The 27,502-nt window shown below is 35.0% G+C and overlaps 4 protein-coding genes across 5 annotated transcripts; 2 read left to right on the top strand and 2 right to left on the bottom strand.

Annotated features, from left to right (window-relative positions):
* Nucleotides 1–918: 918 nt before the first annotated feature.
* LOC145617436 (uncharacterized) lies at nt 919–5,611 on the bottom strand. Its single transcript, XM_081672141.1, has 2 exons — nt 2,241–5,611; nt 919–1,800 (listed from the first exon to the last, which is right to left on the bottom strand). Exons 1-2 carry the CDS (start codon nt 5,506–5,508, stop codon nt 1,436–1,438), a joined length of 3,633 nt encoding a protein of 1,210 aa, XP_081528267.1. The 5' UTR covers nt 5,509–5,611; the 3' UTR covers nt 919–1,435.
* A 1,073-nt stretch (nt 5,612–6,684) lies between these two features.
* Nucleotides 6,685–9,690, bottom strand: LOC145618079 (uncharacterized). Of its 2 annotated transcripts, XM_081672862.1 has the most exons (5): nt 9,419–9,690; nt 9,215–9,315; nt 8,857–8,904; nt 7,311–8,733; nt 6,685–7,230 (listed from the first exon to the last, which is right to left on the bottom strand). In XM_081672862.1, the coding sequence occupies exons 1-5, from the start codon at nt 9,512–9,514 to the stop codon at nt 7,126–7,128; spliced, it is 1,773 nt and encodes a 590-aa protein (XP_081528988.1). In that variant the 5' UTR covers nt 9,515–9,690; the 3' UTR covers nt 6,685–7,125. The 2 variants fall into 2 exon arrangements, with proteins under 2 accessions (XP_081528988.1, XP_081528989.1); XM_081672863.1 differs by lacking the exon at nt 8,857–8,904.
* Nucleotides 9,691–15,013: 5,323 nt separating this feature from the next.
* LOC145618221 (BRCA1-associated RING domain protein 1-like) lies at nt 15,014–20,585 on the top strand. The gene is made up of 13 exons (XM_081672996.1): nt 15,014–15,163; nt 15,258–15,311; nt 15,448–15,518; nt 15,753–15,839; nt 15,962–16,185; nt 16,958–17,254; nt 17,395–17,495; nt 18,096–18,285; nt 18,382–18,479; nt 18,862–18,967; nt 19,169–19,334; nt 19,689–19,807; nt 20,062–20,585. Exons 1-13 carry the CDS (start codon nt 15,072–15,074, stop codon nt 20,389–20,391), a joined length of 1,935 nt encoding a protein of 644 aa, XP_081529122.1. The 5' UTR covers nt 15,014–15,071; the 3' UTR covers nt 20,392–20,585.
* Nucleotides 20,586–21,995: 1,410 nt separating this feature from the next.
* On the top strand, nt 21,996–26,753 carry LOC145617493 (uncharacterized). Its single transcript, XM_081672199.1, has 8 exons — nt 21,996–22,165; nt 23,738–23,887; nt 24,109–24,285; nt 24,598–24,686; nt 24,770–24,834; nt 25,213–25,315; nt 26,014–26,124; nt 26,322–26,753. The coding sequence occupies exons 1-8, from the start codon at nt 22,069–22,071 to the stop codon at nt 26,445–26,447; spliced, it is 918 nt and encodes a 305-aa protein (XP_081528325.1). The 5' UTR covers nt 21,996–22,068; the 3' UTR covers nt 26,448–26,753.
* Nucleotides 26,754–27,502: the final 749 nt, after the last annotated feature.

Below are 27,502 nucleotides of genomic sequence, written 5' to 3' on the forward strand. Positions count from 1 at the left end.
GTTCAGTTCAGCTCAATTCAATAAATATGAACAGGCCCTAAGTTTCAATGTGCACTTAAAATACTACCTATGCTTCATATTATTTGCAACGGTTTAACATAAAGTGTTAGTAGAAAATGTCTAATTGTTATAAATAATGTGGTACGGAGGCAATAAGACAATTTGTCAAATGAACTGCAAGTTTCAGGCTTATTATGCCATTTTAAATTACAAAACTTTAATTTTAGGGCTTGTTTGGCATTGTTTTTTGTTTTTAGTTTTCTGTTTTTTTGAAAACAAAAAACCAAAAACAGGAAACAAGAAAAAGGTGTTTCCACTTTTCTGTTGTCATTTTTCAATATATTCATGATTTTAATGGGTTTGTCTAGTTTTTGTTTTAATATATGAAATATATCATATGAGTTTGAAAACCAAAAAACTGAAAACCACAGCGATTCCAAACAAACCTTTAGATTTTAATTTTTATGGGCAGGCTAAGGCTCGGCCCATCATGGACAAGATGATATACGTTGCGGGTGAGCAGCCCATTCAAAAGGGCAGGTATGGACAACAGGCCAAGCCCACATTAAAAGGCATCGTTTTGTCATATTAAATCCGTTGAAATGATGGCCTCTATTACAGATTTTTTCAAGATTTTAAGAGACCAAGTGATAGCTAATTTTTCTTGCAGCTTCTATTAGCTTTATTAATTACCTGCTTAGCTTTACATTTGCCACAAGATCATATATAATCACACAGAATGACCAGACATACAACGCCTTGATTAAATTACAACTGTCTAATACCAAATTAAACTGGTCAGATTTGAGCAAAGAGTCACAGTCAGAGTATTCTAACACTAAACACTGGATCGTGTGGCACACTATTGCCTATCCGTCAGAAAGGGCACAAGCTTTGTGTACAAAGGGATTAGAAGAGCACATAACAGCACTAGTAGGTGTCTGAGTTGCAAAGGGCACTCCTGCCTATTGGTGACAACTGACAAGAGCATGAGGTGTTCAGGGCTTGTGACAGCAAGAAGGTTGATTGCGACAATACTCAAATGTCAGTCATGTCACGACCAAAACACCAGCATTTGGGAGTCTAAGAATTTGAGATGCAAGAATCCATGCGACAGCACAATATCTATATTGATCTAGCAACACAATCATTGAAGCATAGGCAATTTGGGTCTAAAGACTCTATCTCATAGATCATTAATACAATAACTCTTTCTAAAGCCCAAAATACAGAAAGAAAAAGGTAAATTATAGCACAAAAGGAGAGGATCGGCCTATAAAATTCATTATAGTAAATAAGAATATATACAGACAGTAAAACCATATATACATATTTTTCGTATGCTCTATCTGAAACTGAGTGTTTATATAACAAGTAATCAACTCAAAAACTCATAAGAGAGATTCAGCAAGTAAGTTGTCACCTCTTTAATTGATCATCTAGGATGATTAGCATTCAGTTTGCCTAGTGTTACAATGTCAAAAGGCTCAGAGAGATAATTGTGTGTCCGAGCAGATAGCTCTTGTGCAACATAACGCATTGTAGGTCGCGAATTTGGCTCTGTACTTGTGCATAATAGAGCTAATGTGACTGCAACTACCACTTCCTCTGCTGTATGTCCTGTAGGTGGTGAGAGACTTTGGTCTAAAATGGCTTTCAGTAGTGCATCCCGCTTCTCAACTACAGAAGATAACGAGGTTAGAAGTTCTCCTGGATGCTTCCCCATCATTACCTCTAATGACACCACTCCATAGCTATAAACATCACACTTTTCTGTCACTTTCATTGTCAGAGCCAACTCTGCAAGGGGGAAAGAATGATAAGATGATTTATGTCAGATGCAGGAAAATGTTCAACCCCAAAGAAACTATACAGATAATGAGTATTAAGTACAGTCTTCAAAATCTAGATTTCCAAGACAAAAACTACCAAACACCGAGCATATATGACTAATATGATAGTATAATCTTCAGAGGCCTATGTGAATAAATGTCAGATGCAGAAAAATGACCAATTATGAAATACAAATTCTATTGTGAAGATTATAATCTTCATAAGTTTTGGTGTACCAATATCAAGTGCACACAATGATCATGTGTATCGATATTACCTAGACTGAACAGATTATGCTAGCTACATACGTAAAGGGTAATCTTCAGAAATTTAACCAAAAGAATCTAAGATTAGGATTGATAGAATTTGAACAGTCAATGAATATGGAAGACAAGTTTGAGACTTACCAGGGGCCATATATCCATAAGAACCAGCAACTGTGGTCCAGCTAGATGCATCCGTGCTGAGAATCTTTGCTGTGCCAAAATCTGATAGTCGGGGCTCAAATTCATCATCAAGCAAGACATTGTTTATGGATATGTCACGGTGAACAATTGGTGGGGTACAATCATGGTGCAAATAAGCGACTGCATGAGCTAACCCTCTTACAGTATTCACTCTCCTTTCCCACCCTAGTCCTGCTTTGGCTTCTTTACTGTACAACACATTTCCCAAACTGCCCCTTTCAACATAGTCATAGACCAAATACATGGAGCCCTTTCTAGAGCAATAACCATATAACTTGATTATATTCCGGTGTCTAACCTCAGTCAATGCCCTAATCTCATTCTCGAAGCTTTTTTTATTTGCCAAGGGGATGTCACTAGAATCTGACATGTTGAGCTTCTTGACAGCAACTATCTGACCTGACATCAAAGATGCCCTATATACACTGCCAAAACCACCTTTCCCAATGCAGTAAAATTCACTGAAGTCATCAGTGGCCTTGACAATTTCTCGGAAGGTAAACCTTCCTTCTGTCCCCCATATCAAAGACTCTGAATCGCTTGTGTCTGAAAAAGTTTTGCTCTCCATATCTCTCTTTTTGATCTTTCTGCAACATAAACATAATGCAACTACACAAACTGCAAGGAGAAGAAGGGAGGCAATTGGTACCACAACAGCAATAACAACTTTTTTGTGGTTGTTGTGAGACTTGATGCGGTCACAGGTGGGTATTCCTGTTGCATTTCCACAAAGGCCAGAATTTCCCATGTACAGCCCATTTTGGAAAAATCTTGCACTGGGGACTGAACCTGACAAGTTGTTGTAGGATAAATCGAGAGATTGTAAGCTAAGCATGTTCGATAGTGATGGTGGGACTGCCCCTGAGAGAGAGTTATGGGAGAGATTGAGTTTCTCCAAGGAAGTGAGCTTGTCAAGGTCTTGAGGGATTGGACCAGAAAGAGAGTTGCTGCTCAGATCCAACATAACTTGAATTTCATCCAAGTTGCTGAGCTCTTCTGGTATGTTTCCTGATAAGCCATTCTGATTCAATTTCAAGCTTAGTATGCTACCACAATCCCCAAGTTCTCGAGGGATTTCCCCTGACAAATTATTTGCTGATAGATCAAGATACTGAAGATTCTGCAGCTTGCCTATGCTTTTCGGAATATCTCCCTCCAAGTGATTCCCGCTCATATTAAGGTTGATCAACAAACTTAAATTTCCCAATTCAGCAGGTATTGTCCCACTTAGTTCATTTGAATCAAGAGTTAGGACCCGTAAATTATGCAGCTTCTGAAACTCTGCTGGTATTGCCCCTGAAAGTTTGTTACTGTCAAACTGGAAGTTTGTCAGATTTCCACATTCTCCCCACTTGGGTGAGATCTCACCAACAAACTGATTGTTGCTTAGGCTGATAAAGGTGAGATTTGGGTATACACCGAATGCTTCTGATATATTCCCATTGAACTGATTTCCATCCATACGGACTCTAGTTAACCCTGTGCATTTCCTCAAACAATCAGGAACCTTGCCGGTGAAGTTGTTGCCATTAACTGTTAAGAGCTCAAGCTTGAATCCACTGCACAACCTAGGAGGCAATTCCCCAGAGAAACTGTTGTTTGAAAAGCTAACATTGGTAAGAGAAAGGCTACGTTCACCAAAATTTTGTGGGATTTCCCCTGTAAAATTGTTGGTGAACACAGAAAAAATTTGTAAATTTGTGAGGTGTGATAAGGCTTCAGGCAACTCGCCATAGAGTTGATTAGAATTAATATCAAGAACGGTCAATGACGTGAGGTTTCCCATCTCTGGTGGAATTCTTCCAGTGAGATTGTTAGAGAATAGTTGTAAGGTTGAGAGGTTGCCTAAGTTTCCAATGGTTACAGGAATTGATCCTGAAAGTTGGTTTGTCGAAAAATCAAGATCTATGAGGTTGTGCAGTTTACCTATCTCTGAGGGTATAGTACCAGTGAAACTGTTATTGTAAAGGAAAAGAACCTGAAGTTTTGACAGTTGACCTAGTTCTGGTGAAACAATCCCACTGAAATTGTTGTTCTGGATTTGCAAGGAAACCAACTCGGTCCAATTGCTAAGGAAATAAGGGGAGATTTCACCAGACAGAATGTTTTCAGATAAACCAAGAGCTGATATTTTCCTAAGATTGCTCAAGGACAAAGGCAATTCCCCAGTTAAAGAATTCCCAGCAACAGCAAAAAAAGTAAGGTTTGTACATAAGCCAAGCTCAGAAGGAATACTAGAGTTCAATCTGTTTGAATGAACATCGAATTTCTGGAGGTTCCTAAGTTGGCCAATGGAAGAAGGAATGCTACCAGAAAGAAAATTAACATGCAGCTCAATAACTTTGAGTCCAGACATCGAACCGATATCATTAGGGATTGTACCAGAAAGCTGGTTTGAGCCCAAATGAAGTTCAGTTAGACTTGATAACTTGGAAATGTTGGTTGATATTGATCCACTGAATGAATTATTAGTAAGATCAAGGTACTGAAGATTTGGAAGACTAGTAAAAAGAGAATCTGGGATCAACCCAGTTAAATGGTTAAAAGACAAATCAAGGTAAGTCAAGTTCCTGCTCCTGAAAATGAACCTAGGAAACTCCCCAGTTAACTCATTAAGCCCAAAACTCAAGTGGGTTAACAAAGGCATAGGACTAAACATAGACCAATCAGGAGTTTCAAGATAATTAGCTCCAATATCAAACAACCTTAACCTCCCCAAACTACTAAGTTCAACAGGAATACTATTGTTCAGATTATTATTAGACAGATTAAGATACACAAGTTCTGACAATCGACCGACATCTCGAGGAATAAACCCATCAAAGTAATTGGTGCTAAGATCTAAGTAAGTAAGCTTAGAAAGATTACCAACAGTTAATGGGATTTGACCTTCAAGATTGTTGCTGTCAAGAACCAAACTTTCTAAATTTGGAAATGCACTGAAATTGAAGCTGCTGAGACTCCCAGAAAGATCTTGACTGCTTAAACTGATGTTTCTGACAGAAGTAACACTGTTACAGACAATGCCAGTCCAATTACAGAGGTTTTGTGCATCTGAAAGTCTCCATGAAAGAAGTGAATCAGGTACAGGAGATAAGGAATTTTTCCACCTAATAAGTGCTTGTGCTTCAGTCAATGTTGCTTCTGAAATTGAACCAAAATTCAGAGCTAAAAATATGAAAGAAATCAGAAATATTTTGTGACCCATTTGAAGAAACAAAAGAAAAAGAAATGGGTTTTTTGTTTTCCCTTATTTTTGGTACAAATAAATTCTGGGTTTGAATATAAAGATGAATTTAGAATAGTTTTCATGCATGCTTTTTTTTTTTTGACTGATGTTATCTTTATATTATCGTATGGAATGGTCAACTATGCTGTATGATAGATGACATTTATTATGTTCATATAGACCTTGAATTGCTAAAATATCTACTTGTGAAATAATATAAATACTGTCAAGTTGCAATTTTCTTTGACCATTTCTTCTTTTGTTTTATGTTCAGCTCCTTGTATTAGAAAGGTTAGTATAACCTGTTTTATTCTAGATCTAGAAAAATGGGAATGATATATAATTTTTTGGCACTTCTTACAGAACCAAAACTTCATCTAGCCATCAAATCGTTCGACTCATGCTAATAGCTTCAACTCCATTTTTTACTAATGGTCACATCATTTCATAAAATAATATTCCTATTTTTTACTAGTTTTTTTTTCAATAATTTAGGTATTAAGATTAAAACACTAAATATGATATATAAATAAATTAAAATAAATAAAATCTCAAAAGATGTTCTTATTTTCCAACATGCATATTCAAACTGTCAATTCAAGAATAGAGGATCTTATACCTTATAATTTAATACAACCATAATTGATTCGATGAGTAACACTAAGGTATGAAACTATAAACCATCATCCGAATTTCATGGCATTATAAGTCCAAAATCCTGTCTTTTTTCTACTTTGATTAATTGTTTGACAGTTGAGCCGGAATAATTCGAGCCAAGTTGATGTTACACCCAAAAAAAAAAAGTCAACCTTTTTACTAAATGTTCCCTAATAAGAATTTACAATTTTAATTTAAAAAAATGAAGAATAGCTGGATAGATAAGACTTATGAGGACAAAATAGTCTTCAAAAGTTAACAAGCTGCAGCCATATTAACAAGAGAGCACCTCATGTTCATACATAAATAAATCTCAAAGTCGATAATATTAAAGGCTTAAACCCTTTAATTTAACCACAAGTACTCGTGTTGGATCCTCAACACTTCAAAGTGCGTGTTGGAAGGAAAAGCTGCATAAGTTATCATTGTTTACTCGTGCTAAAACATCCTTCACAACTACGTCTAAGTGTTCTAACTATACCCTCATCTCCACAAACCTAGAACTTGAAAAAAAAAAAAAAAATTATAAAACAGCCAATCTTACGCGTAGACCAAATGTATCTGTGTCAACTCTACCCGAGTTCGAGTACTATAAGAAACAGTCACTACAGACAGTTAAAGAGGATTATACAGTTATACTGCAACAGCAAACAAAAAAAATTGAAGGAAAAAAAAATGGTTAAACAACACAATTTGCACTCTACATTATTGGCTATATTAACAAACCAATGAAGAATTACAACCAGCTAATAGGCATATTTACCACTCCACACACACACACAGTGGTAAGTGCCAACCTCAGCAAAATTCACAGTATGATGTATTTGCAGCACATATATATATGACAAAACAAGAGGAACAAATGAAGAAAATCAACACACTTTCAAGGATATTTCACATATAATTTCCCGTCCCAATAATAAGGAAACCATATACGCTCTATAAACACACACGACGACTAGCATGACCCTCAGCAGCACCTTTGTTCAAAGCTCTCTCCAGCCTAGTTTCAAAAGGAGTAGAATGCCAATTCACCCTGTTATCCTGCAATATTGTAGAATCCATCAGTACCCTGAGTATTATTCATGGGCAAAACAGATCCCATAAGCTCATTACATGTATACCTCTCTATATTTGCTAGTAGTATTTGGTATCCCTTTAAACGAAGAGACTGAACCAGAGTCTTCAACAGGGGTTCTGTCATTCCAGTGCACCCCAACAGTGCCAAGTAATGGCCTCTCATCTGGGCTTCTACTAGGTGATTTTCTCGGTGAGGAAGTGGCAGAGAATTGCTTAAGCTCTTCAACTGTTAATGCACCCAAAATCGGTCTTTCCTCCTGACTTCTCACAGAATTAGAACCATGTGAAGATGCACTTGCCCCAGATAATATTGGTTCCAAGATTATGGGTGCAGCCTTGCTAGGTGGTGTTTTCTGGGTAGAAATTATCCATGTAGATAGGCTGGCATCAACTGCTACTTCACGGTCACTTTCAGGTTCATCAGACTTTGGTTTAGACTTTGATGAAGACTGCTGAAAACTTGGATCCACTATAAAGTTCTCCTTCTGCTCTTTTATGAGTGGTGGTCCTTTAACTTTTACATATTTCCATTGAGCAGTGTTCTCAACAGGATTCAACACTGAATGAACATAGCCAGCCCTGTCTCGAGCACCACGGTTGAACACTACAGGAGTTAAAGCTCCTTTCTCCAGAGAATCATGATCCATATGATCACTGTGCCCATCATTGACAAAGCATGTCCCAGAACTTTTAGTCCTTGATTCCACAGAAGAACAAGAAAAGTCTTGGACTTGTCTCAGATGGTACTCATCATCACTGTATTCATCATCATAGACCTCGTCATCATCATCTTCATCTTCATCGTCATCCAAATCACTTACTTGACAGTCAAGTTCTTCATCTTCATCATCACTTTCTCTACAGTTTTGATACCTGTGATTTGGAGGGAATGACCCCAAACTGGACAAAGTCGAACTACCTTCAGACACTGAAGATGATTTGGTTGGTTTCATACTATATTCATCAACCACATTCTCACCTCCCATTTCACTCTCCACCATATTCTCTGGTGGCTCAGCATAGGATATATGCTCATATTCTTTAACATTTGAATCAAAGGTGACTCTCTTTCGTGTACCTGAACTCAATTGTTCCTCTGGACTTACATTTGCATCGAACGTGACTTTCTTTCGTATACCAGAACTCAATTGTTCCTCTGGCTTAACATTTAAGTCCAAGCTGACTTTGTTTACTGTCTCCAAACTCAACTGTTCCTCCTGCTTAACATTTGAATCAAAACTGACTTTCTTTTGTGACCCTGAACTCGACTGTTCCTCTGGCTTAAGATCTGAATCAAAGGTGACTTTCTTTTGCGACCCTAAACTCAACTGTTCCTCTGGCTTAACATCTGAATCGAAGGTGACTTTCTTTCGTGACCCAGTACTCAAATGCTCCTCTGGCTTAACATCTGAATCGAAGGTAACTTTCTTATGTATCCCCAAGCTCAATTGATCCTCTAGCTTATTCCTATATACACACAAAACCTAATTAGAATACTGCAAACCCAACAAAACAAAGGAAACAAACCGAAACCAGTATAATTTTGGATCAAATTATGGGGGAAAAAACAGAGAACTCCCAAAAACTTACTTATTAGTTAAGCTCAATTGTTCGTTCTCCTCTATCTTATTCTTAATACTACATAACATAAAAACAGCACACAATCATAATCAAAAACCAAGAATTAAAAATCAACAAAATCACTAGTAAAATACAGGCAGCAACTAGACATAAAACTAGTTAAATACACAAAAATTAGTACTAACACAGTATTTCCCCACTTCCCCAAAAAAATAAAAAATAAAAAAAAACAGTAAAATTCAAAAAACCCTAATATGATACAGAAACCCTTTACGAAATTGAGCCAAAATACTGACAAGAAGGTGAAATTCAAGCAACAACATTAAGCGAACATGATCATAAACCCTAGAAAGTGGGGGAAACTCACCAAGATTTGGGAACTTGAAGATCAATTGGTTTGTCAAAAAATTCTCGATTTGGAAACGAATTGGAAGTAGGATAAACAGGATTATACTGATTTCGAACATCCTACAACAAACAAAGAAAATAAATCAAATTATCAACAACAAAGATAAATCATAAATAAAGATCAAAAGAAATTGGACAAATTATAAAGAATGAGCTTACAAACCTGAGTTGGTGGGTTTTGATGAGAAACGAAATGGGTATTTTTCCGACGCTTTGATTCATCCTTGGAAGAACCAAAACACCCAAGAAAACAACCCATTGTAAGAAAACACAGTGAATAAGATGATCGAAAGAAAAAGCGATGAAAATTGAGTTTTTTGAATGAAATTTTTGTACTAGTTGAGAATTTTCATGGTTTGAAAAGATTCAGACAAGAATTGGGGAGGAGAGAGATAATCGAGGAGCGTTTAATGAACAGAAAAAGGGGAAAAGGGGAAAAACGGTAACGAAAATTGGTGGGGAAGAAGGTGTTAGGGTTTATGTGATTGAATTTGGGGAAAAGGAGATGACCGTTGGGAATTGGGTAAGTGGAGGGAGGAAGTGTTTTTGAAAGCGTGTTTGTTATTGTTGGTGGGGTCATCACAAACTTGTTTTCTTGCAATGGGAGGTCTTAGCAATTTGGATATTGTTGATTATTAGATAAATCCTAGATTTAGGGATTTTGTTATAAAAAAATTAAAAATTAAAATACAAAATTTTGATTACCTTAGATATATGGAGTATTTTGATTTTTTTTTTTTTTTTTTTTTTTTTTGAATGGGGAGTATTTTGATTATTATCCACACGACCAATAATACGACCCGAACTGATTCCATACACAAAGTTGTTGAGAGAGAACCCGGTTCTGACAAAAAATTGACTCGATTTGTTCCATTTATCATATTTTATAATGACCCAGAAGAGTGAGAATGAAGAAAAATTAAACATGAATATTTGAATTGGGAGTAAGTAAATATTTTTGGCTAAATCATGAGTGTTAAGAATCCTTTGCTATATAAAACATGAGAGAATAAGAAGAAGAGCATAGTTGTAGGAGTAAGCTACAACATTCCTCTAAAAACATTAAAGAATCCTCTAAAGAAAAATACTCACCTTAAGAGACATATAGGTTCTCCATCTCTCTTAAAGTATAGAAACTCTAATTTGGTTCATGTCAATTTAAGCTTTCAATTCGTGCATTGTAAGATATGAGTATTGTAATCTTTCCTTATTAAATAAAAAGTTTTCTTTCAAGAGGAAACATTATCCTCTCGAACCTTATATCTCAAATGAAATAGTACTATGTTGTTTAAAAGTCCATCGAAAACACAAAATAACTTGTTGAAGTAGAAATTATGGTCTAAGGTAGGAAACAAATTAGATTTGTGCTGAGCTTGATCTAAGAAAGGTAAGGTTGGGCGGGGTTAGCTACCTTGGTAAAGTCAGAAGCTGAAGAACGCTGTATGTAAGTTCCATTGCCAAGTTCAGGTATTGGTCAAAACTTTCTTTGTAAACAGTTAATATTGCGAAGCATAGTGGGCATTAAACTTGAAAAGAGGATTCATCATGGTATATAAGAAGTAGAAGTTGAGATTACTAGTACTATAAAAGTGAATTTGTGTTGATTAAATGCTAAAAACAATATTGTCAATACTCGTTTGAATATTGCCTTGTTAATATTTATTTTGTCACTGTTAGTATTATTATTGTCACTTGCTTATAAGAGCATACACATTGGGGAGGATATATCATCCTCCCTTTACTCTCTCTCCCCAAAGTAGTATCCTCCTTGATGTAAAAATGTAAGAGAGGATATTTGTAGACACCTAAAAATGTCTCCCCAAAACCAAACCCGATGATGAACAACCTTTCACTGCCACTATTGGTCGGGTTTAGTATTTAATCCCGAGAGTGCTTAAAAATCATATTCATATTTAATTAAATTCGTATTTTTGAATAGCCCGTGGATCAGTCTTGATGTTTGGTAAAAGCATAGTTTTAATTTTGGCCCAAACGTTTTATTTGTCTCTTTTTTAATTATTTATTATTTTAGCCCGATTTTAATAAATCAGAAAAATGGCCCGAAATTATCAATCGGCACCTAAAAATGCGGATTAAAATTAGGGTTAAAAATGAATTTAGACGGAAAAAGGACAAAACTGTCCCGTGTCACGGCACGGAATCCCGCGCCACGGGAAAAATTCCCGTCTGACGGCAAAATTCCCCGTGTCACGGGAGACCTGATGTGACACGGGTACATTACGTGTTCCTTCCGCGTAAACCCTAACGCGTTTTCTTCCCCGTGTGTTAAAAATATCCCGTGTCACACAAAGCTACACCGTGTCACGGGAATTTTTCCCGTCTGACGGTATTATGTACCGTGTCACGGTACAGTTTGCCGTGTCACGGGATACAGTTTTAGGGTTTCTGTCATTTTAGGGTTCCGTGTGCTCCCTCAGCACATTTTCCCTATAAATAACCCCTCATTTCTGATGTACGGGGCATCGAATAATCTCTCATTTTCTCTCCTATGCTCTAGCCTAAACACTAGTCTACCCTTCTCTTTCAAAATACCTTCCTTAAGCACTCCCAGGAGTCCGTACTTTACCCGGGGTTCTGTCCTTAAGCCACGGTGTGAAAGGTAGAACTGTTTGAGGGTTTGGCCCCAAATTAATTCTCATTTACTTTAATTTAATTTCATTTTAATTATTGTTTAATTATTTTCCTTGAAGTTACTAACGTGTTTATTGTTTTTATAGTAGCAAGCAAGCAAAATCAAAGTAAGGAATCATGTTCCTTTTATTTCTATTATTTTTCTAACGGTTTTATTGTTGGAATTATTGTTAAATTGCTTCCAATATTAATGTTTGTTCTATTATTATTATGATCACCATAGTGCATGTTAAAGGGAATATGTATTTGAAAATCACGACTAATAAGATAACTTGGACAACCGGTTTAGGTTCCTTTTTAATCTTGTTGTTTAATCAAGTGATCACTAATATAATAGAATTATATGTTGCATTAATATTCAACCAATTTAGCATAATAATAGTTTGGAGCAAATTTGAATTTTGTTTGTATGCCTTTGAGATCACAGGAATGCTTTTCACAATAAGAATCGAGTAGAGGCCAATACGGGCGAATGTGACTCCATGACTCACTTCGTACCATCATCCCCGATCCTCCTTTCGTGGTTCCGAACCATATGGAGTTAGTAATCTCATGGATTATGAATGGGGTGTAACCTTCACGGGTCAATCGTTGTTGCCTATCGTTGTCCCTTAATCGTGGTTGTTGCCTTTTATGATCCGTGAACGGTTTACAAGTTCCTTAAAAACTTGTTGGCGGCTCCCTACTTTATTTGTCCCTAATCGTTGTCCCTTATCGTAATGTCAATTCCCACTTCCTATGAGTGCCAAGCATATTCACACCATGCTTTAACATAGGCGCACTTCGAACGACGCCTACAATATTACTTTAAAAAGGAATGCAATATATCCTCTTTGGAGAGAGGATATTAAATATTAGGAAGAGGATATGTCAGTGGATCAAAACTCTTCATTTCATTTTTTTTTTTTGCCTTTCTATTCACTGAAACGACGAGTTTTTGTAGAAATAAAAAACAAAAAATAACAAGCCACTTGATGCGTAGGTCCCACAAAAGCATGTATCTATATTTTTACTGTCATTGTTTTTGATCCTCTTTGATGTGTGGAAAAATTAAAAAATAAAAAAAGAAAGAGGAAGGAGATAATGGGAAATGATATGGAAGAAAGAGAAAATGATGTGTTAAAAGGAGAAAAGGAGAGAGAGTATAAGAAAGGATATAAGTTTCCTCTCTAATAATCTTGCTCTAATATAGTATTACAAAAGGACAAAAGGTTGCCAACAAAAGGACAAAAGTGTGCTGGTCCGTGCACCATGCTAGGATAAGCCTGACTCTAACATCATCGGGTCAACAAACTACTATTCCATGCGCAAAATTTTGAAGGTTAAAGTCTATAAGAGCACCCACAATGAGGACTACAATCCTCATCCTTATTAAGTTTTTTTGTGAAGTTAGATGATGAGGATTGTTGTGGAAGCTTTTAGAGGGATCCTCAATTAAAGAGGATGTAGGTAAATCCTTTATAGATGGAGGATGATGAAGCATTGACTCAAGAGACAATTTTTGGGTGGAATTGTGTGGGTGGGTGACAAGTGAGGAGAGAAAAAGGAATTATTTTTCTTTTTTTTAAACATAAACATGCACCAATTATTATTGGACACTTGGCAAATAGAGGATCCTTAATTGATGTGGGGAAAATAGAGAATGAAAAATAGTAAAGAGAATGAAGTTAGTGGAAAGTGGGGTATATGAAAGAGAAAATGATGTGTCAAAACAAGAATAAAAGATAGAGTATATAAGAGGATGAGAATGAGGATGTTATTGCCCATGCTCTAAACACATTGAGAGACAAAAGCCAAGCCTTTTGTATCTTATCTTAGTAATTAAGGGCATGATTCTTTAGCTCGAAAATTGACTTGGCTTTTTTAGGTAATGCTCGACTTGGCTAGTTGGCTCCGCTCACAAAAGTTACAATCACCTCTGCCTCAAAAAACAAAAAAAAAAAAAAAAAGGTTACAATCACCTCAAATACTTTGTATTGAGCAATCAATTATAGAATACGGAGTACTATCCCTCCCCCTTAATATATTATTCCCATTTTACAATTACAAAGATTAAAAAAGTTGTCATTTATAATTTTTCCCATATATGGTTACAAAGTTCCAATCAATTTTCCTCTATTTTGCTAAATGTGTCAAAATTTATTACATGGCCTGTTGCCCATTTTCACTTTTCCATACAAATTTTTTCCCCTATTTTATTCCAATTTAAAGTCATTATTCTCTTTTCCCGATCACTACATAAATTACTTTGCCCTTTTTTTCGTTTTATATTATAATATTCTTTTTGTTATGAAAAACAAGATTATTAATGTACTTCGATCCATCCGTACCCAAAAGACATCCGTTCTTAAAAGAAGGTTACGCTTAGTGGTTTTTTACGCTTAATAAGAGAAAATTATATAGTGGAGAAATTAACTTTGAAAGTAGCGCTAAAAAGAGCAAACGTAACCCTCTTTTAGGAATGAATACAGTAAAACTAAAATCTCTACGAGTATCATTTTACAAAGTACTCGTTACTCCGTATTATTTTTCTCCCATGAATATTCACCTTTTTTTTATATACTTCCACCGTTTCTTTCTAGTTGACACGTTTCTTTAGTCACGTTTGCCAATGCACAAATTAAAACGTTAATATCTTTAATTACCGATAAGTAAAAATTATAAAAAGTTGATATTTTGAAAATATATACCGTGACGAATCTAACAAGACCCCACATGACTATATTTTTCATTACGTATAAATCACAAACATGGTCAAATGGGAGTGTGTGAATAGTGCTAAAGTCAAAACGTGTCAATTAATAAAAAACGGAGGTAATATAAATTTACTTTTGATTCCAAATGCATTAATAAGAACAAATAGACTCACTCAGTACGGTGTTTATTGTTTAATTTAACGTTAATACCAAAGTTGAAATTACCAAGTTTCAAACCAAAAATTTGGCACCAAACTTTTGAAAATTTCAGATTAATTTGATCCAAAATTTCCCGGCAAATTTTGCAATCGTTGAAAATTATTGGCGGGATATATTGTACTCCGTATAATCCATGAAATAAAAAACGACCCTCAAATACCATCCTTCTTCATTCACCATTAACCCTCGTTTCTCTCTCTAACTTCCCTTTCTCTCTCTACCTCCTTCTCACCTTTTTGTTGCTCAACAATGGCGGAATCTCAAGCTCGCAATGCTCATTTTCTCAATCCTTGGGCTCTTCATCTTCAAAAATTAGGGCTTGAATTAAAATGCTCTCTTTGGTATTTCCCCCTTTCCATTTTTGTCTATTTTTAATTTGGTAATTTTAATTTGAAAGATTTCCAGATTTGATGAGTTTTGTGTTAATTTTGGCAGCTTGAAGGAGTATAATAAGCCAATGTTGTTACCTTGTGACCACATTTTCTGCAGGTAATTTGTGTGTTTTTTTTTTTAAAAAAAATTTTATATCTATTTACCCTTTTTAGTATGATGTTACATGTATGAAATGTTTGATTTTTGGTGTTAATTGAAAATAAATTGATCTGGGTTTTTCGATTAATTGCAGTTCTTGTGTACCCAAATCGAATTTATTCGGTTTAGATTGCCCCCTTTGCAAAGTACCCTATGTTGAACAAGGTACTTTTATCAACTTTATTCTCCCAAATTTGTCAATTAAATGTAGATTTTTCAGCTATTTCTGGATGTATTTTGATTATTTCGCAAATTTGCAAAAGGGTTTGTTATATAATTATGTTTTTGTTCATATGGAAAATTTAATGTATGAGTGAAGAAAGTTTATTTCCAATATTAGCTTAGATTACCCTTGTTTTGATGTTCTAACATGGGTGAAAATCTTGACATGAATTGCAGATCTAAGGCGAGCGCCTTTTATTGAAAATGTGGTGAGCATCTACAAGAGTATGGATGCTTCTTTCTCTACTCATATGCTTAATTCAGGTATATATTATCCTAACTAAACTTTTATTTTCGATTTTTTCTGAGGTTTAGTGGTTTAGTCACTTATCCATTTACGAGTATTATATATTGCTTCTTACAATGTCCTTGTTCTTTGATTTTAGATTCCGGAAGAGGTAATACAAAATTTTCCAATCAGATGGCCAAGAGACAGATTGAATCCTCTCCACCGGGGAACTCAAATAGCGGGACATGTGGGAATGTGGAGCAATATGAGGCTGTTGATGTGGAAATGAATCACATGGAGTCGTCTCCAGACAGTCCTCCGTCCTCTGAAGTTAGCAAGGGTGTCGATGCTAACTGTCGTGAGCCAGGAAGCAGCTATGATGTGAGTTGTGCGCTTAACTCTTGTTGCTATACTATTTCCTTGATTGTTGCACTTTGTTAATCAATATTGCTTGAAATGGCCTCTTATTGGACCTTGATCTAGTACGGTGCTTGTTGTAAGTGTTAGTGTCTTGCACTGGGACAATAGCATTTCTGCCTGTACTTTGTGTATCATTTTTGCCTAAAATGGCTTCTTTTCTGGCATTGATAAAGTACAATGCTTGCAATTATAATTATTTCAAGCTGTCCTGCACTGACATATTATACCTGAAACAATAGCATTTCTGCTGCACATTGTGTATCAGTTGCTTGAAATGGCCTCTTGTAGGCATCGACGGATTATAATGTGCATTTGAATGATATTTTTATGACATTGTACACTTGAAATTAATAGAAATTTTGTTGCTAGATTAATCATGCTTTCAGATATGCACTTTTCTGCATTAAAAAAATATGCTGCATACAAAATTAGCAAAATCGGATAAAAATGACCCTAATCCAACATCATAATTGATGGAAGAATAAAGTGCTTTTTGAAAATTTCTGTTATTTTTACAAATCTTGGTAGCCATCAATAAAGTAGCTGCATCTCTGAGCTATAGGAATTCTAAAACACTAATCAACCAGCCAGCGGATGTTCTGGTTTGTAGAACCCAGTTATGATTAGTTGGTTTGTTGACTAGGTGTATATGTCCTTACCAAATACGGAGTACTTAATTTTTCTTTTACTTGTTTTGGAACTTATTGCTGATTCTGAAAAATTATGCTTGCAGTCTGTAGGTAAATGTCCACCAAAGAAGTCTGCCAAGAGAACTGCTGACGAGTATGGAGTTCAAGATAAAAGTAGTGATCAATTTGGCAAGAAGCAAAAGCAGCTACTAAGCCAAGGTCAGCCACAGATTTGCCAGGGTAGTATGACACCAACTGTCGACCAGCAAAAGGCTGCTTCTATTGGCTCTGACATGACCAATAATGGGAAAGATTCTAGCAACCAACAAGTAGTCATATATGACACCGCAAATTTAATCAACCATGTATGTGCATTTTGCCATACTTGGAAGACAACAGAGGTAACTATAGTTATACACTATATATTTTAGTTTCTTTGTTGATCTGATTGGTTCATTTTAGTTTATAAATACAATGTTGTGTCATTGTGTGCACGTTGGAATCATCACACAATTATTCTAAAATCTATTATCTCTTGTAGGGTAGTGGACCAATGCAGCATTTTGATAATGAAAGAGAAGTTTTTGGCAGTGAGGCTGACCGTTCTCATGTGATGCATGTGCACCAAAGCTGCATAGAATGGTGGGTGATCTTATGAAACCATATGAATATGTTACTCATTACAGTAGTTGATTTGTTTTCAACCAGAGGTTTCAAATTTATGTTTAAGTCATGTCTGAACTTTAGCACCAATTCTTAATACATGTCTGCACACCACTTCATGGGTTCTGAAGACTGAAGTGATAACCCTCAGGATGAATCTCTGCTTGGCATCATGAATTCTATTTATGTTGAAGACGATTACGCAGTCACAATATAGCATTTAATTACATTACATGTTTAGTGGTCAAAACATTATGATCATGAAAGCTGAATAATCTGCCTAGATCTATTACTTGCTTACCTTTCCTAGAAGCCTAATTTTTTTTTTGTTCCTTATAAAACGGTGGTTTGTTGATGTTCGGCATTTCATCTCCTATGGTAGTCATACCTATGCTTGTCTTGTCATGCATCAGAACTATATTGGCTTGATAATGATGCTTAGATATGATCTTGGCTTAAATGTGTGAAGGGATAAAAATTATACTTCTTAAGCAAAGTTTTTGTGTTACTTTGTAGACCAGATTCTGAATCAAAATGATATTACATAGCTTGACATGTCCATAATATCTGTAATTGCAGGGCGCCTCAAATCTATTATGAGAATGACACTACAATGAAAAATTTAGATAAAGAACTTGCTAGAGCTGGAAAACTCAAGTGCACCAGCTGTGGGCTCAAGGGAGCTGCTCTTGGTTGTTTTGCAAAATCCTGTCGGAAAACTTATCATGTCCCTTGTGCATATGAGATTGCTGGATGCAGATGGGATATGGTGAGTTCTCTTTGTGTAAATTATACAAAACCTATTTGTTCTAATTACATTGGCCATAAAGAGAGAGTCTAATTAGTATTTCCATTGATTTAACAGGATGAATTTCTGATGCTTTGTCCTGCTCATGCTTCCCAAAAGTTCCCTGGCGAGAGGTTCAAAAAGCCTGCAGTGAAAAAGTGCTCATCAACTCAAATGTATGATATTTGGCCCTGAACATTACTGATAAATTCTTTGGACTAATTAAATGCTTTTAAGATACATGAATTGGCTAAGTGCAAGCTGTTTTATAATCCCGTTAAGTCCTTGTCTGCACAACTCATGGGCATTGTAGTCTTTTATGTCTATGACCCTGAGGCCTACACTCAACCACAACAGTGTATAATATCATGCCGATAATTACAAAAACATAAAACTTGCATACCTGTTTGAACAGCTATCCCTTAACAATTCTTAGTTTTCTAATTTTTCCCTAAAGGTTCAATTTTAGCTTACTGATTTTTTTTTAATGAGCTCTGAATGCTATTTTGAAACTTTTAAGTATTTTCTAGTTCATCATTTTTCATACCTGGTTTTCAGATCTATTGAGCAGAAAAGCGTATGTGACTTAGATTTTTGGGCTACATCACCTACTGGAGCCAAGAATTGGGTTTTATGTGGATCTGCCCTTTCTGCAGATGAAAAGGTGTGTGCTTATTACTGTATAACTCTTATTCTTTCCTCTCTTTATTCCTTAAAGCTAACTGCTAATTATCTATTGCATGTTAAAAGTATGAGAGAGCAAGGAACCAAATGGCCAAATCTATTGAGCTTCGTTTTTTGCTCAATTTTAATATTCCCTTGCATTAAATTTTCGTAACTTATTCTATTTTACCTATTCATGCAGTATAACTTGGTGAAGTTTGCAAACTTATGTGGAGCAACAGTGACAAAGGCATGGACCCCAGATGTTACTCATGTAGTTGCAGCAACAGATGCAAATGGTGCTTGTAGTAGGACACTGAAAGTTCTCATGGCCATTCTTAATGGGAGATGGGTACTTAATATTGATTGTAAGCTCTCTATTCCTCTGACAGTTATTGTCATAGTAAAGCTTTTTCATTATGTTTTTTAACCATGCCAATGAGGCTTTAAGGACAATCCTGATTCTTGAACATGGATTCTTGTGGTACATAGAAGTTTATTGTGTGTGACGCTTACTTGTAACTGTAAATGCTCTTGAGCTTTAATACCATACACCTGCAACTCCCATGAGTCCCATCATACGAAATTTGTATAACTCTTGGGTGTTGAGTCATTTAATTTATGTCAAAAATGTATTTGCATCTCCTAAAGATATGAACCAAAAAGAACATGCTATAGTTTCTACCTATCTCATAACAGTCCTCTTTGGATGGTTTGTCTAGGGGTTGAAGCATGCATGCAATCAAAATGTCCTGTAGATGAAGCGCCTTATGAAATTATCCTTGATAATCACGGCTGCTGTGATGGTCCCAAAACTGGCAGGCTCAGGGTTTTGAGTAATGTAAGTCCTCTTTGTTCTCAGATACTGTTATAACCTAGAAGATAACTTTTCTTTTGAACCATGTACATGTTTGGTTTATTTAACTTGACCTCAAAATCACTATTTTCTTGCATATTACTGAATCTGACTTGGGAATTTCCAATGAGCAAAATATCTAAGATTTTAGGCTTAGCCAAAATCTGATTTTTTCCATTCCTAAAAACAACAGTTTTACATATTTCAGCTCCACTTAAGCTATACTGTTCTGTTAACAGGCACCAAAGCTTTTCAACAGCTTGAGATTCTTTTTCATTGCCGGCTTTGTGGAAGCATACAAGAATGATCTGCAAAATCTGATAAAAGCAGCAGGAGGTACTATCCTTGGGAGTGAAGAACAACTGCAACAATTTAACGATGAATCAAGTCATCCATCGACTACAATACTAGTCTATAATGATGATACAACAGGAGAAGTTAATGAGGTCTTGCAGCAACAATTAATGGTACAGAAACTGGCTCTAGAGAGTGGTTCTCAGGTGATTGCTCATACATGGATTTTGGATTCGATTGCTTCAGGTGCATTGCAGCCCTTTGTTAAAAAATAAAAACCGAAAAGAACATCCCTGTTAATGTATAGGGTTTAGTACAAAAATATTTATTTAGACTAGTTACGGATGGGTCTCTGAGGTACGAGGGTTCTGTCCTCCCACTTAAAACTACAATAGCTTTGTAACTTATAAGACTGCTAATAATTATTGATAGGTTATTGTTGTACTAATCGTTTAAGATGATCGAGTTTATGCGGATTTTGTTAATATAATTGATCAGTATGGGATCATTCATTATCTTTTCTTCCTTGCTTCGAAATGAACACTCAGCATTACATTTTTAGACATCTGCTTGCCTCATTCTTAACAGAAAAATAATGAAAACAGATATTCTGTAATCTATATAACACTGCTGCTGCTGCAGCAGTGTAGTGATGTAGTCTGGTCTGGTGTCAGGTGTCACCTAATCATCAAAGCCTGTTAGTATCCAATTTAAAATAAAAAATTCATTACAAAATATGTTTTTTTTTTTTTTTATAAATTTTTTTTATTGGTATTGACACTCTTGAGTTATTAATCATGTGTAATTGTGTTTACTAAAATAAAAACACTATCCTATACTCCCTCCGTTTTTTAATATTTGCTCCATTTTTATTTTTTGCACTATTCATTTGTCATACTTTAACAGTTAACTAATGTTTGTGATTTATACATAATAAAAAATATAGTCTTTTGAGTACTTGTTGGAATCATTTCAATGAGTAGATTATTAATTTTCCAATTGTTAGAATTTACACTAATTGATAATCAAAGATATTAGTGTTCAAAGATTAGTATCGGCATGCGTGTTCATGAGAAATGGAGCAAGTATTTAAAAACGGAGGGAGTACAATAAAGACACTAAGACCCTACTCACTTCACCTTATTTTTGTTGAACTGCAACTGAAATAAAATTATATTTGCTGAACTTAAATTTATTTTACTGAACTGAAATTATTTTTACTAAATTGAAATTATTTTTTACGGATTTTCTATTATAATTTTTTTAAAGAAAATTGAAATTTACTGAACAGAACTTATTTTTACTGAACTTAGGTGAAATGAATAGTGACTAATTATCTTTTTCCCATGTAAAAAAATGATTAATACTCATGATAAATAAATTTTCATTACATCTATACTTAGGGTCTGTTCTCACATCTTAAAATTCACTTCAGTTCAGCTCTTAATTTCTTCTCTTATAAAATTTTCATTTCAGTTCAGCTCAATTCAGTTTAGTTCAGCTGAAAACAGACCCTTATTCCTTTCGTCCCCTAGTAAAAGTGGAAATATTGAGATAAATAAAACATTAATTACATCAAATGACAATCTATTGGAGTGTCTTGTTGATACCAAAGTTTTTGACTTTTTTTGGCAAATTGCTTGAGTCACATGACACACATAATCCATGTCGTATTCAATTAAATGAAATGCTATGAAGATTAATTGTTAGATTTTTTTTTTTTTTTTTTTTTTTTTTTTTTTTTTTTTTTTTTTTTTTTACCCTTTTTAATATTCAATGCGTACAATTTACGGACTGTCAACTTCTCATTTCTTTGAAATTCTCTGCCTATACCTATAGAAAAGATAAATAAAGGTAGGATGACAATGAAAATTTTGTGAGCTGAATATTAGAGCAAAGTGTAAGAGAAGAAACACAATACTCTCACCCAAAAAAAAAAAAAAAAAAAAAAAATGGAAAAAGAAAGTGGGAGAGTAAAATCAATCTTTGTGTACCCAATTAAATCATGTCGAGGAATTTCACTTGCTCAAGCACCCATCACTTCTACTGGTAAATTTTCTCTCTTTCTTCATTTTTTTTGATTGTTTATAGTTACAATTAGTTCATGAGTTTATGCATAAATTACCAGAATTTTGTTGGAATTTTCTTTATATTTGGCATAAAATATGAATTTTGTAGATAATAATATAGACGGGATTCAATCCGAGTTTTTGGGTATGGAGTATTACCCTTGAGAGTTTAAGTGATTGTTTGGTTAATATGAGAATTGGATTCTTTTGGAAGTTTTATATCATGGGAGATAATTTTTGTAATTGGAATATAATTGTTTTTAAGTTGTTTGGTTGATAATTTGATACTAACGGGGCGTTTGATACGTAAGAATGAGAGTATTAGATAGAGGTTGGGATAAGGAATGAGAATTTGTTGTCGGGAATTCATGAAATAAGACCAATGTCGTGTTTGGTTGTAAATAAAATTACGGAGTATGAACTATGAAGGAATGAGAATTTGTTTTCGGAATTCATGAAATAAGACCTCTTGAGACAATGCATGACTTAATCAAGGTTTGATTATTACCACTCAAAACTGTACTGAAATTTGTGTAAATTGGCTGCAAAAACCCAAGAAGCAGCTCAACAGAATAAGTTTTGCTGACAAAATACAGATTAATCTAAGTAAATAGCCAAGTATTCAGCCACCGTAATCATATATTGTTACTTTACCCTGTATTGTCCCTTTAGTATAGGTTTAGCGCCTTAGTCACCTATAGCCACCAAAAGCTGACTGAGTCTTTGTCAATATCAGTCAATCAAAGCCTTAATCCCATAAGCGGGGCTTAGTACCACAAGATGTGACACCTCTAAGCTTGTTCTTGCGAGCAAAAACGCACTCCTTGATGCTCAAGAAGTAGGGTGTTATATGTATCTATGTTTTTATTTTTTTTTTCCTAGAGTGATTTGCTTATTTGCTTTAGTTTCATTCTTCCACTAAAATTGTCAATAATCTGCTTACTAACATGTGTTAGGAATTCATCTAAAACGGATTAACTCAATTAATATGGTATACTTAGGGAATCAAAGCTGCCAGTAGCTAATTAGCTACTAACTACCTCATGAAATTATATGAATATAATTAATATAAAAACATATATTATGTAATGATACAGATAGGTTGTGTTACAGTAACTTTAGGACAAAGGGGAGGGTTGGAGTTAAGAACTGTAACAAGTAAGGAAGGGTGGATGTTTTGTAACATTCCAAAGATGAAAGAGACTAGGAAATCAAATCATCAAAATGTGGACTAGTTTTGTCGATATCCTACTGAAGAAAACCATTGCACTTGAATAATTTTTATTGTTCAGACTTCTTCACGTCCATGGCATTTTGAGATCATTGTGAAACTATTTCAAGTTTTCAACCTTTGCAATAGAACAGATCAAAATTTGATTACTTAAAAGATACAGTTTTATGATTTTTGGATCAGAGTCAAGAATCTTGGACTGAAAAACATTTTGTATGATTTTATTTATTTAAATAATGCTACCACTTTAGGGTAAATTATGGGCATCGCAATGTTGCAGGTGCAAAGTGACTTAAATTTTTTTGTGCTCACAATTTTCAGGGTTTCGGTGGGACAGACAATGGATGATTGTCAATGCAAATGGGAGGATGATCACTCAAAGGGTTGAGCCAAAGCTTGCTCTGATTGAAATTGAGTTGCCTTCCGAAGCTTTTTCTGAGAGTTGGGAACCTTCAAGTGACTCATACATGGGTAAAGCTTTGTATCTTCACGCTACAAATTTATCTGTGATGTCTATGCACCTTAAAGTTCCATTGGCCATTGGATTGTGAATTTTTTAACATATATAAATATATCATTTGATCTTCAGTCCCCAAGATGATGAGGTGACGTGTTGGGCTTCTCATAATTAAATTAAATTGAAGTGATGTTTTGTGTTTGATGTGTATATATATATATTTTTTTTCCTGTAGTGATAAGAGCTCCAGGGATGGATACACTGAAGGTTTCTCTGAGTAAGCCTCGTGATATGGTTGAGCATGTATCTGTATGGAATTGGAATGGCTCTGCATTGGATGAAGGAGCCACAGCAGCTGCATGGCTTTCAAATTACATTGGTAAACCAAGTCGGTTGGTGCGATTTGATCCAGGTATTTCCTGCTTGACTTTTATGGCTTTAATTACTCTTATAAAAGTCATGGAAAGATCTGCCTTAAGAATGGCTGAGTTGTCCTAATTTTGTAGTATCTAATTGCACATTAAGAGCTTAGCTTCAGCAGAAAATTGTGGTGATGGGTAAGGCCATGTTTTCGGCTCCCATATAGATATATATTATGTGTAGGTCATTGCAAAATACTCTTATGAGTTATGACAATTAGAAGGGACTATCCTATATAGAGTTTCATTTCCTCACATTTATATAGTAGATGAGAGAACTTATACTGTACTGTTTTTTACTGCAGCATCACAAACTAGAGCGACAAATCCTGAGTTTGCTAATGGATATAAAACCATGTTTTCTGACCAGTTTCCTTTCTTGCTGATATCCCAGGTTAATTATATGCAACTATAAAATAAACTTTTGCTCATTTGCCAGTTTCTAATGAGGGATCTGACTAGCCATGTCTTGTGCAGGGCTCACTAGACGCACTGAACAAATCTCTCAAGGAGCCAGTACCAATAAACCGTTTTAGACCGAAGTACTAATAAGTTTTCTGATGTCTTCAAAATTTTGTGATGTAGATAATTTCAACATAGTTATCTGTTTTCCATTCACAGGATATTTCTGTTTCTCTTGTTCTGTATTTCACTCTCTTTTGTACTTGCTGCTTATAAAGTAATACTCAGCAATAGTATGCTTTTAGGCTTTAGCTTTGCACCAAAAAAAAAAAAAAAAAAAAAAAAAAAAATTAGGGGCAGTTGATTGTGCTGTTAATTTAGTATTGGTGTCTGATCCTAGTTTTGGTAAAGAAGCATACAAAATAAGATGTAGCTCATATACTATATCACCATCTCATTTTGGAATTCTTGGATTTGCTTTTATTTCTGATACCATTATCCTGCTTTTGATGTTGCAGCATTCTTGTTGATGGTTGTGGACCATTTACTGAAGACTTGTGGAAAGAGATCAAAATCAACAAGTCAACTTTTGTTGGCGTAAGGCTTTGTTCACGGTGCAAGGTAAACAACTTTTGCTTTTGCATAATTATTTTCTGCTTAATAAAAATTTTATCCCATTAATCCTCAATAACAAAATTAGCATGGTCTAACATAGATTAAAGTCTTTACAAAGGAGTTAATTTATTGGTTAAATAATGGAAGTGTTTTGTATCAAGTCGTAAAATCAATACATTAACAGCAAAATTGTGGCCAGGATCAAGATAACAAACTAAAAAAGGCAGTAATGAACTAATGATTGTGGAGCATTGGGATTTACATCGTGCAGGTGTTACATTGCATTATTTGCATGTCATGAGTCATGACCATTGCAGCCTGATTGAAAAATAGTGCCAGTATATTATATTTCAAGTACTTATTGTTTATATATTCATTTCTTTAATGACTGTAAGATAATTGAAACTATACTTTCCAATCCTTACCTTGTTATTATGTGAAGACATGAGTAAATTTATACATAGTCATAGGTATAATACAAATCTAAGGTGTAAAGATAAAAAGATAAATTACTAACATGATTTTAACTGTTGATGCGATTATTCAAGGATTTATACCAGTTGTAGTACTCGCTATTTAAGACACGTTATTCAAAATTCAATGTGTACATGTATGTAGTTTTAAAATTTTTTTAAATGCTCACCCTCCCTCCCTTTTCCCTATGGTGTTGGGACTGTTGGCTTGAGTGCTTGACCATACTGCAGATACCTACGATCAATCAAGAAACAGGGATTGCTGGTTCAGAGCCAAATGAAACCCTCATGGAATTCAGGTCAGATAAAGTCTTGCTTCCGAATAAAAAACCTCAAGGACAGGTACGCTATCAAATCTTAGGCCTTGTTTTAATTTTTTTCATCTTGCTTTTACTTATTTTTGGAAAATATAAGTTACGATTTCATGTAGAGGGTTAATTAGTTCAGATAAAACACGCCATATATGCGTATGCTTATTTGAATTCGCTTGACTTCATAGCAATAGTGTAAGGTGATAACTTGGTGAGATTGTGGTGCAGATTTATGTAGGACAGCACTTAGTTTGCAAGGACTGCTCTTCCAGGGATAGGGGCAACGTTATTCAGGTGGGAGATCCGGTTTACGTTGTGCAGCAACTTTCTTCAACTGCAGAGGCTGCAGCATAATACCAGCCGACTCAAATTGTATCACAGTACCTTTTAACACGCGTATGTGGAAGATCATAAGCTAAGGGAGATACTTTTATATCTAAATAATAAACATCAAGTGTTGGTGTTTTTATGTCACGCCTCGTTGTCCTGTGATAGACAAACATTACCAGAAACTCTGCCTATTTAGCTCTATGCATCTTGTAAGGTATCATGCTTTTCAGTAAACATAATATTGGTGTACATCTGATGCACTATTTGTCCAAGCTTCTAAGGAAAAAAGTGGTTTAATAAAATCATTTATAGAGAAATGGTCATGACTAATACTCCTACTATTTGTTGTTACCGTTCAAATTCATTTTATTAGTTTTCAATGTATGCATTTAAGCATATTAATCTTCAAATTCACATTATTTATAAAGGTTATGAAATTTGAAATGGTGAAACTACACCTTGAGATTAGTAAAACAACATCAACCTGAGTACTCCCTTCATTAATAAGTACTCATGAGAGTCATGACACTTTTTTTTTTTTTTTACACGGTAAACTACGGGGTGGGGGCCCCCTTCCTATCACAGGAAAGGAGGCTATGAGGAATCGAACCCCCATCACATGGGGGGAGATGGAGGGATTCACCACCCTTCCATCTCCTCATTCCTCACTCATGACACTTTTATTTGCAGCCTTTACTCATACTACGTAGTTAAAAAATTGAGTGAGTTGTACGAGGATATATATGAAATATAATGGTTGGCTTAAGGGGTGAATTGTGAGGTGATCACTATATTCCCTTAGAGTTTAAAGGCCCAAAGATTAAGAGTACATGTAACATAATTTCAAGGATACAACTGTGTCATGAGTCATGAGTCATGACCTTTCCTAGAGTTCCACTACAAGGTTAACTTATACAATACTTTTTTTTTTTACTCTTTTCATCACTTGATTAACATATTAACAATTTAACTTTCTTTATTTATTTTGTTTGTTATTCTCATTTGTTTTACTCGAATTCTTAACACATTCGTATATTTTTTCAGCAATATAGTGATATACTAATCAAAACATTTATTTT

Source organism: Chenopodium album, chromosome 26, assembly GCF_948465745.1.
Source record: "Chenopodium album chromosome 26, dcCheAlbu1.1, whole genome shotgun sequence".
Taxonomy (NCBI): domain Eukaryota; kingdom Viridiplantae; phylum Streptophyta; class Magnoliopsida; order Caryophyllales; family Amaranthaceae; genus Chenopodium; species Chenopodium album.